General features: G+C 37.7%; 1 protein-coding gene across 1 annotated transcript; it reads right to left on the bottom strand.

Moving 5' to 3' along the window:
* Positions 1 to 1017: 1017 nt before the first annotated feature.
* On the bottom strand, positions 1018 to 9963 carry nmur3 (neuromedin U receptor 3). The gene is made up of 3 exons (XM_077204315.1): positions 9784 to 9963; positions 4222 to 5177; positions 1018 to 2175 (listed from the first exon to the last, which is right to left on the bottom strand). The coding sequence occupies exons 2-3, from the start codon at positions 5081 to 5083 to the stop codon at positions 1823 to 1825; spliced, it is 1215 nt and encodes a 404-aa protein (XP_077060430.1). The 5' UTR covers positions 5084 to 5177; positions 9784 to 9963; the 3' UTR covers positions 1018 to 1822.
* Between the last annotated feature and the right edge of the window lie 1660 nt (positions 9964 to 11623).

Below are 11623 nucleotides of genomic sequence, written 5' to 3'. Positions count from 1 at the left end.
CATTCATCTCTCATTTATGTCACAGCAAGGTGAAGCTGCTAGATTAAACTGTCAACAGACAAGGTCACTGAAATGGAAAAATAAACAAATAATGAGCAATATTTGTTTCTTTTAAAAGTAAAGCCACAGTTCTCCAATGTAATCAAGTAAATTGAATTCTAGTGAAGCACTTTTGGCACCACCAATAAAACTCCATAATTGCAACATTTAAGCCAGAACCCTTGAACACAGCATTCTGACAAGCCCCTGCAGTTAATTGAAAAATAATAGACATACTTTTCCCTAATTGTCAGTAAAGATTAATGTTCCATGCAGCTCTTATTGTTCTATTTTCTCAATTTTTTCGATGACTCCCTTCTGGTTCAAGTATTATACTTCCTCTTCTCTCTAGTGCGGGAAATGGATCAATTGCATGTTTCCTTCTGTTCAAGTACCCATGACACAAATGACAAAAAGAACAACTTGTTCCCAACTAGAATAAGGACACTCGTTTGGAATGGATATTGCCCAAATACAAATTGACATTTTATAGAACCATTACTGTACAGTAATACAGTTTTTACGATGTGCAGGACATACGTCAGACAGACAGATAGGCAGATAGAGATAGATACAGTATAGATGGATGGATGGATGGATGGATGGATGGATGGATGGATGGATGGATGGATGGATGGATGGATGGATGGATGGATAGATAGATAGATTTTTAAAATAAGCTATACATCTGCCCACAGTTTGGTTACCACATCTTAGTATCTGTATGATCTACATCAATAGATCATCTAAATGGATAAAGCCTAATTTGAATGAAAAAAAGCCTTGAATAAACAAAGAGGAATAGTTATGCTTTCATACAATATGACCCAATCTGAATTATACAAAACATTTGAAACTGATACATTGCAGCAATTTTGTCATTAATGAAACAATGACCTTGTTGTCTCTCACTATACTTTATCATTGACCATGAATGGCTTGATAACAAGTGGTTTTTCTGCAAATTGAACCGCATTATTTTCGTTCAGATTTTCTTTTTTTATTTATACAGTTTAGAGTTACAGGGACAGTGCACATTAATGTAAAACATTTATGTCAATGTGCCAGTTTAGCCAACTTGGCTAATTTTCAACTGTAGTCCCTGGGCAGGTGTAATGTCAGATAAAATCACACAGACCAAAACAAAAACAGACATTCCGACACAGAACGCACAATAGATGGCTGTTGCGTTTTTTCTTCTTCTGAGAAACAAGTATGTGAACTTAGCATGTTTCCTAAAGCTCTACAAACATATTATATATTTTTGTGCTTTAGTAAGCTACAGTAATTATATAGGCCTACAAAAGAGTAAACACAGTACAAGAACACAGAGTACAAGTAGGATGAATTCAGGATCATTGGGGTATAGTGTCCCTAAATCAAGCTGAATTCCTATAGGTCAAATATACTTTTCTGTCAGTACAAGTCAAATATACTTTTAAGTATATTTCCGAGAAGTACATAAAGTATATTTCTGAGAAGTATAAAGGGTAGACTGAAATGATACTTATTTTTAGTTTAAAAGAAATATAGGCTACCATTAGCACACTTCAACAAACTTCTTTTTTCGTAAGGGAAGTCCATACCAATCCAAATATGGACTTATCAATACAATATCAATCCATATCAATATCAATCCATATCAATCCAAACCTATATAATGTGTCTATTTACATGTGGTTTTAAGGAATTGCCTTTTATTTACAGTATTGTATTGACATGTTTTGTATCATATTATTTACCTATTCTTATTGAGAGGTAAGAAGAAATCACATGAAAGCACTCATTCTCCTGTTCCCACCTGATGATGAGAATGAGAAAAGGAAGTGGGCTGCCCACGCTTCTGCTCTTGGAGATCAGTAGGTGGGTCTTTGGGGATGACATAAAATGGGATGGAAGAGCTCGTCGACAGGCGACTGCACACCAGCGCTTGAAACCGTTCTCGGAAACGACTGGAGAGCAGGTTGTAGATGATGGGGTTAACCGCAGAGCTGAGGTAGAAGAGCACTCCCGAGATTATGTGCACATATTCGAATATGTTATACATGTGGTCCGTCCAACTTGTGATGAAGCTCCACAACAGTCTGTCGATGTGAAACGGAGCCCAGCAGATGGCAAACACTAGAACCACCATGACTATAGGAAGAGAGAGAGAAGAAAGCATGTAAATCAATAGCCGCGTTTCCACTGCCGGGCAAGGGCCGAGCCGTGCTAGTGTGTGCCAGGGCCAGTCGCATTTCCATTGTCATTTGCGGGGCTTGATCGGGGCTTACTCAGGGCCAACGGCCAGGATTTCTTGCCCGTCGAATACCTTGGGCCAAAGCGGGCCAGCTCGGGCTAGAGGCGTGGGCAAGGTAAAAGACGGAGTTTAACGGTGTTAGGGAAAGTTATGGTCTGCGGCAAAGCCGGCAAGATGCACATTTCACTTTTTTATATCGCGCAAAATAAATGCGAAAATGCTCGAAATGGAGAATCGCCTGTACTGGTCTGTCGAAGATACCAAAGCTCTTCTGAGCATTTGGGCAGAAGAAAGGGTACAACGTCAATTTGACTGCATGTGAAGAAATGAGGACGTTATAAAATACATTGTTGCTGAATTTTCTAAGCTAAACATTCAGCGAGCAACGCTTCAAGTTCGGGAAAAAATTAAAACGTTGCGGACGCAGTATTGTACAAGGCGATTAAAACGCACAATGGACAAAGCAGAGCTCAGAGAATAAACTTTCCATGGTTCGACTTGATGGACGGTGTGCTGGGTCACCGTCCCTCTGTTAGTGGCGACTCCCGAGACAAGTCGGGACACTATTGCAGTCACGGCCGGTGAGTTAATATCCATGCTATCTTCCTAACTTAAAAAATAAATAAATTCATAATACCCGCTGAAATGGGTTGGGTTATATGAAGTTTGATCCAGAAAGGCGTGTTAGGGGCGGGGTTTAGGGCAGCGTTGGAAGCGTTGGAAGGGTTGGCAGTGGAAACGCGAGCCCTGTGCTTGAGGCCCGAGGCCACTGCCTGTTAGCCCTGGCCCGACCCTGGCCCGACAATGGAAACGCGGCTAATGTTACAATCAACTATGAAAGTGAGCCCTCAGATCCAAAGACTACTCTATGGGCATCATGCTGGCATCTCACTCTCTCTACTTAATTCTCATTGGTCATTCGCAGTCAGATATTTATTTTTGCCAGAAACATACTTTATGCAAATATGCAAGCCCAACTTTTTAGTTTCTAGCAACCTAAGATTGACTTTGCACTCTTTTGTGTTTCAGAATAGGTATGTTTACACGCACTCATTTTCTTCAATCAGAATTAATCCAATCCGATTTCAGAAAACTCAGATTTCTGAAAATTCACTAAACGTTGCAATCCGATTCACATATTAGTTTACATGTGCATTCCAAATAAAAAAAGTCACCACATTCAGAGCTGTGGAAAGCCACCGCAATGATACCGGATGGTTTAAATTGTTTGTCTAAAGATTTTACCACTCCAAAAATGAAAACCATCCAGATGGATGTTTTCAGACATTTAAGTGATGCTCAGCAGGCTTTTACAGTGGGATTTGATTTGATGAGGGATGCAACTAATTTGGATTTGCAATAATGATGTGCAAAAGTAAACAAAAGAAAACAAGACTGTACTGTAGTTTGAAATGACAAAGTACTCGCATATCTTAGATATAAATGTTTTACATTGTGTTTTATTCCATTACATTGTGTGGCCTTTGTTGTTAAAAGAAACTTTTATGCATAATTACATGAACATACTTTTGAAATAAAAATCATGCCATGTGCACTAAAGACTTTAATCTCTCTTTTAATCTTTATCTATTTATTTAGTCTGAAGCACCATTCTTACTGTGAAATAATGGTGGAGTTATATAATTGTACGTACATTGTTCCAGGGTTGCTAAAAATGAAACTATTACATTTTGTTTTACTTGAGATAAAGCTAAAACAAAATAATAAGCTGAAGTAAGCCTACAACTAAAACTAAAATTAATATAAATTAAACCTAAATCATATAACAAAACTACTAAATTAAATTAAAATGAAAACTGAAAATATAATAATAAAAGATCTTTAAAATATTAATAAAAACAATATATAAACAATGCTAAAAGAACACTGCTTTGTGCAGTTTTGTAATTTATTTTTATTGTAAATATCAGGCCATCACTCACAGTGCATCTTGATGACCTGCCTCCTCCGTCTACTGTCCAGATGGATTTTCCAGCTGTCGTTGCTGTGGTTGCCCAGCTTGTCCTTCTTCTGCTTCTGTCCCCTGCCCAGAGTCAGACCAATCATCAGATACAGCACACTTATCATCATCATGGGGACAACGTAAAAGAGCACGGTGGTGACCTGGATCACCAAATTATACACCCATTTGGGCTTGAGCAGGTTGCAGGTAGCTGACTCCAGCACCCTCTCTGGCACGTACTGGTACTGCAGGCCGTGAAGCGAGGTGTTTGGGATGGCACAGAGCAGGGACAGAGCCCAAACGCTGGCGATGACCCTTTGAGCGTGCTTGTTGGTTATGAAGCAGCGGGTTTTGAGCGGGTGAATCACAGCTATGTAGCGCTCCACGCTCAGTACTGTAACGTTGAGCACTGACGCAAAACAAACCATCTCAAATAAGAAGACCTTAAAGCAGCACATGCTTTCGCTGAAGGGGAAAGGGTAGTTCTGCCACAGCTCGTAGATTTCCAGCGGCATCCCGAAGAGCAGCACCAGCAGGTCCGAGACGGCCAGGCTAAAGAGATATAGGTTGCTAGGTGTCCGCATCTTCCTGTCTTTAGTGATCACAGTGCAAGTAAGAAGGTTTCCCAATACCCCTGTGACGAAGATGATGATGTACGTAAAGGTTACGGGGAAGAAGAAAGGAGACCGTCTAGGGCCCAGGAAACTAAACAGAACTTCATCCACGGTATGAAGGTGACAGCCCCTATTCTCATCCCCGGTAAAGTTGAATGTAGTGCTGTTGCAGAACACATGAGCCTGGTCTGATCCATTCATAGAGTCGCAAAGGCAGATCAGAGCCATCACGGGAATGCAAGGATGAAATGATGAAATGAGGTTAAAGAGCCCTTCTTGAAGTCAGCGTAAACTCAGATTGCACCTTCAGCATGATGGAGACCTGTTTCAAACAGATTTGCACAATATAAATGCAGACTAGACAATATAAAGGTTGAGGTACAGTACATTAGCCAGCAGTATGTTTTACAAAAATACCATCTGCATTTTTTCTTTTATTATTGTTATTCGCTCAATTCCGAACGGATTCGAATAACCCTTAACAATTAAACAGCATGAATTTTCCTGCCACCAAATCACCTGGCATTGCCATTTATTTTGGATACTGTTAGATCCAAACTTATTGATTGGGTTTCATGAGACCAGGGTATGGATTACCAGAAGTCTATATTTTGTTAATATGGGCCTTGGAGAAGATTAAATGAGTTTCTTGTTCTTTGGCTGCAGTAGGTAGTTCCTGTGTGGACAATAACTATGCATTTCTCTTCTCCAAATTATGTCTGTGAGAGATGAAATCGTCACTCTTCTCACAGCTTTTGCCAGCTCTCAGACACTTGTTTGGCATTTCTCCTGCTCTTTTCTTAGCAAACAACACATAAGAAAATCTTATCAAATATTAATATATATTAAAAGTCTATACACCCCTGTTAAAACATAAATGTAAAAAATGAAACGAAAGATAAATCATCTTGCACCTTTTATACAATTTACAACCTATGCAATGCAACTGAAAACTAAAGTGACATGTCAGAGAATATATATATATATATATATATATATATATATATATATATATATATATATATATAAAACTTGGAATAACTAACTGCATCAGTGTACACACTAACTAATACTTTAAGCACCTTTTTAATTTAATTTTATTACAGCATTGCATCTGTTTGGATAGGAGACTATTGTCTAAGCACATCTTGACTTGGAAATTATTGCCACTCTTCTTTGCAAAAACATTCCAGATCTGTTAAAATGCTGGGGTATATAATGTGCACATCCCTCTTCAGGTCCCCTCACAGATTTTCTATGGGATTCAGATCTGGTTTCTGGCTGGGCCATTCCAAAATATTTATCTTTCTTTGCTGAAGACATTCTTTCTTGATTTAGATGTCTGTTTTGGATCATTGTAATGCTGAAAGATGAAAGTTCTCTTAATTTTCAGCAGACACAAGAAGGTTCTATTCCAAATTCGACTGGTACTTGGAGATATCCATGATTCCCTCCACCTTCAATAAAGCCACCACCTAATTACCAACACCACCATTATTGACATGGGTTCACATAACTTTTTTTGGTCTGGTTCTCAAGAGAGCACCTGGAGATGCTGCTTGGTACTCACACTTTACTTTACTTATCCTACAAGCAGTTGTCATGACTTTCCTCCTGACTGCTCTCCTCACTTTCTTCTTTTCTCTCGAACATGGAAGATGATGATGATGATGATTTTTTATTTTTTATTAACATTGTTACACACAACAACAGGAATAGTAGGCTGCTGTAAGACTGAAAAATCTGGAAAGGACTTTAAGAGAGGGCCATTCTCTGAGAAAACAAAGGAAATTACCATTTGAACTCACTCTTGTGCTAATTTACATCTCTTTCCCTCGATCCCCACTCGTGGTGAGATCGCCCAAACTCACACAAGAATCTAAATGGTTTAATGTGAATGATTATCATCGAGTTTTATACATGTTTGGTATTATTTGAAATGTCTCAGTGCGACTGGTACAAATGTCTCATTCCCAGAGAAGTAAACTAAAAGGTAATAAGTTCTGAAGAGTTTGTAAATATCTTCCACACAGAAGGGTGTTTCTTTGAAATAACACCTTCCGACCATTTGTCTGAATGCAAATGTCTCACTGTTAGCAAATGGATTACTTGCAGGTAAATTTCCACTGTGAATGATGTTTAGATTTGAAATGAGGCCTGGGTATATAATGAAACGCAACTAGAGCTCGGGCCCTTTTCTGTATCTGAGATCGGCCCGTGAGGCTGAGAGTTGCGAGACTCTCAGCCTCACGCATTTCTTGTCGGGTAAACTTTTTCCTCTTTGTTCTAGAGCATTTGATGTTTTGCAATGATTATCTTTGACTTGATTATGAAATTGTAATGATACATTTACCTGACATATTAAATTGTTACATTTGATTATTCTAATTGACTCACATTTAATGATACATGGATATCATTAAAACCCTTTTCATTTATGGAGTCAGATGAAATAACAAGTTAATACATGAGAAAATATATTGCATTCAACCAAAAATACTTTGCCGCGAGAAAAGACAGTAACAAGCAGAGCCCTTCCGTGCTGGTCGGATGCCGGACTTTGGGCCGATCGAGCACGACTTACACTGTCACTTTGAGACCGAATGCATGGACCGAATATACACATCCGGTTTCTTTCTCAACTGTTCACTTATGACATAACGGAGAGAATACTTGCCGAGACGGGTATTTTGACATCATTTTGTGTGTATGTGTCCGTTCAAGTGCAAGTTAATGAAAAAGAGGAATTAAATTGGTGTTCAAGCGCTGTCCGAAGTGCACAATCTGAAGTACGAGTCCCGATTTTCGCTTCTGCTTCCGCGTTTAAAAATGTTTGAATGTGTAAATTGACAAGACAAAACATGACCAAATGATAAACTTTCACTGGTTAAACTTTGCATTTAATCCGCAAATCACATGCATGCCGAACCGTGGTGCCTGGTCCGCACTAGAGAATAATGAAAAATGTTGTCTGAACCTCTTACAGAGAGTAAGGACATCTTATCAGTATGTTTTAGGAAAGTTTCCTGATCAGAGCCAGAGCTTAACCAACTACAACCTCAAAGAAGCTGTGTATCTGTGTGTGTGTGTGTCAATATCCTTTGTTACAGTTTGACTTTCGTGAGGTGACCATCTTTCAGACAAACTGTAGCTTAGAAATGCTGATACGTGACATTGATGGGTCACTTCGTGCCTAACCAAGGATCCCTGTTGTCATCTGGATAATCAATAGATTATGCTTCAAACTATATGTCCATATGTGGAGATTTTCAAAGTTATCTATGTCTTAACCAATCAGAATCATTCAACCTGATGTAATGACGTTAGTGACCTTGAGTGTATACACAGAGAGGCCTAAGAACTCTTAGCTGATTGTTGAAGCTGACTTCTGCTGATAAAAAAAATTGCTAACTATTCTTCAGTAAAGTGATTGCATAACTGATGCCTGGTCTTCATTCATCATATCTGGTCCACAGGTCTTCACTGTCAATTCCCCAACAGTATTGTGAAACTGATTTCGGACATAACGTAGCAGTTAATGATCTACAGCAAAATCGAGCGAGCTTTGGGGATAACTAATTAGGTTAATAGAATAGTAATTTCTCGCTAGAAATTACATCAGAAGTGGAAAACGTTCGTCAAAAACATACATGTTCACACAAACTGACCATCAACCTTATCTTTCAGATGCCATCTTTATATTTTTTACCTCAATTGTCAAAGAATGGAAAGCATAGGATTGTGGGATATCAAAGGCAGCAAAGGATACATCTATGCTGCCTTCAAAAATTAATCGGATGAAGGATAACAGGATACATGAAGTGAAGCTAACATTGGATTTGGACGGACCTCAATCATGCCTTCCTGTTTTGTAATGCATCCTCCGAAGGCAGTGTTTTTAAGATTTCGGACGCAGCCCTGAACACAGCCCAGTTGCTACACAGCCACTTACCCATTTTTTCTCTTAAAATGTGTCACTTTGGTTTTCTGTGGCATTGCAAATGTTATCATTTTTTACATTAAAGGTGCAACAATTAGATATATTCTTGTTTAATGTTTTACATCACAAAGCTTTTTTAACAAGCGTGTGTAGACTTTTTATATCCATTGTGTGTGTGTATTTTCCCTCCCGCACTAAAAACAATCAATACCATCTCATCTCAGCAACTGATTTGTAGAACAGCTATTTGATTACCAGTAAAAACAGCTCATCAGAAGGGTAACACTAGCCTAACATAGGCTACAGTATAACTCTAAACTTGTCTGGCATTGTTGATAATAGCCCATAATAATATATTGATTCATGATCATCATAATCCATCTGAACAGTTTTAAAGGTGTCCCTCTTTATCTGACCGGCTTCCTGGTATTTAAGCGGTAATCAGTCATAACAATTATTTTACCCGCTTTACCTGATGTCCCACAAATGTAAATCCATGGAAACGCATATCCTATCATGTGTAGCTATACACAGGGACAGCGAATACGTTCTTATAGCCATTTCATTCATTCATTTGAGATAGCCTATGTCTCAGAATGTCAGTTAGGTGATTAAGCTTTTTTTTTATATCAATCCACACTCGATTTAAATTAATCACGACGCGTAAAAATGAAGCAACATGAAATTAAAAACTACTTATGGACCTAATAGGCTAATAATTCCAGCAATGTGAGGTTCAGTGTGGCTGTATGCATGCTAAAATCTTTAAAACATTAATTACATTACTTAAAAGCAACAGCTTTAAGAAAATTAAAACATTTATATAAAATATTTTATGAATTAATTGTAGCCTATGCATGCGTATTTCGTCTGTACTACAGCTGACTGAATTTGATATTAAAAAGGTACTTTATATAAATTTTACTTCAAGAAATACTTAATTTAAATCCTCAGTATTTTCAAGTGAAGAATGAAGAAAGACACGCACCTTTCCAGCGTCCTCAATGCACGCGCATCGCATCCAGACTGTTCTTAAACTTCATGATGGAAATCCCTGGTAACGCAAAAATGTTAAAACAATCACTGTAAACAATCACTTTTTTTGTAAAATCGTGCAGCCATAACAGGTGCCCTTTACAGCCGTTATGTGCCTGTGCCTTGACTGAGTAGCTCTGATGATGGATATGTGCGGTGAGGACGCAACCAAACATCCAATCAGATGATCGGGCTGCCGGGTTTTCATCCTTTCTGAGTGTTTTTTCTGTCAGGGGTTTTATCGGAAAATCAAGCAGATTTTACCTTTGATTTTGTTATGCACGGCTCGTATGCACGACTCGTAAAGTGGATTCATTGGACCAGGAGGTATATGCAACTGATGATGATGAATACTGCATGGATAGGCACGCGCGCGCTTCCGGTTGCGTCTACAATATAAACTCAATATTTCAAATGAAGGCTTACGGCAGTAGGCGAGTACTGTAACATTTTGTTGAAATGTCTTCAACTACGTTTTTGTTATTTTTAAACTGTGTAAATGAATGTTAAGGACAAAGAGTGTCGATACCCTGGGTTGTAACGGTGAATGTGTGTGTGTGTGTGTGTGTCCACAACATGGCAATATGCCATACACACTCAAAAAAATAAATTTTGCCTCTTGTTAAATTTAATTAATTAAAATAAGCAAAAGTAACACAATTGTTTAATATTTTGTCACAACTTAATTTAATTGTGTTCAATCAATCTAATATATTTAAAACTGAAGTTTACTTAATTAATTTGTGTGAAAACTACATGAATTATTTTTGTTGACGACTAACTTGGCAGTGGATCTGTAGCTCCCAGCATGCTTTGCAAGGGACTGCATTAGGAGGGTAAATTTAGGGATTAAAATGTTATTTTATGTGTTTTTCAGTAAATGGAAAGATGTTGTTAGTTGATGTTAGTATTTAATGTTCAGTTATGTTAGAAACTTAGAGGACTTTATGTAATGTTTTTGAATTTTGTGGTTACCATTATGCAGAAGAGTGACGACTGTGTTTAGGGTGTGGGAACTCAGTAAACATTCCATATGCATTAAACCTCACTTGCATCCCTGCATAAGTCATATTTAATATTATTATGCGAAAAGTTGTTCTAATTAAATCGAATGCTAGTCCCTAATATCATTGGAAGTAACTATAGAGCCAAACTAACTAAAATTATAGTGTTGATGATTTTAGACAGGACAAAAATTAAATCTGGGTAACTTGACAAAATTCTATCTAGTAGGAATGACACAATTATTTTAGTAGTCTTGACCAAATTAATTTAAGTTCATACAGCAAGATTACAACAAATAATTTCGAACAAATTCGATTGTGTTGGATAAATATATTTCAATTTCGTGGAAAACCTTTCCTTAATTTAATTAAGTTGGTTCAACAGATTATTTTTTTGAGTGCATCCTTGACCTTTGTGGAGACAAATTTTCTCCCCATAAGGAACACAGTTAATGAATCATACGGAATGGATGGGCTCCAAACAGGATGGGCTATGCTGTATTCAGTCAACTCACACCTTTTGGTCAAATTAATTCAGAGCCTTCCTTGCTCGAATTTATTTAAGCAGCATTCAAGCAGACATGCTCTTTTTGAGTTCTTTAAATTACAGATATTTTTATACATGGTGTATACCCTTACTAAAAATAAGTTAATTCAAGTGTGCTAGGCCTATTTCTTTTAAACTAAAAAAACTTTAATTTTACTTTTTATGAAGGCTGGGCCTATTTATCTGAAAAGTAGCCTAGCCCTAGCCTTCATAAAAAGTAGAATGAAAGCATTTTTAGTTTA

This window comes from Siphateles boraxobius, unplaced genomic scaffold (genome assembly GCF_051911475.1).
Source record: "Siphateles boraxobius isolate OS27281-9 unplaced genomic scaffold, OSU_SipBor_1 5, whole genome shotgun sequence".
NCBI classification, from domain to species: Eukaryota; Metazoa; Chordata; class Actinopteri; order Cypriniformes; family Leuciscidae; genus Siphateles; species Siphateles boraxobius.
This window is presented reverse-complemented; position numbering and strand designations above follow the sequence as displayed.

What these genes read in the sequence shown, in the direction of transcription:
- nmur3 (XM_077204315.1), bottom strand. Translation starts at nt 5,083, where the DNA reads ATGGCTCTGATCTGCCTTTGCGACTCTATGAATGGATCAGACCAGGCT. An exon ending in GCAGGTCATCAAGATGCACT is followed by an intron (nt 2,176 to 4,221) that starts GTGAGTGATGGC and finishes CTCTTCCTATAG; the next exon opens with TCATGGTGGTTCTAGTGTTT.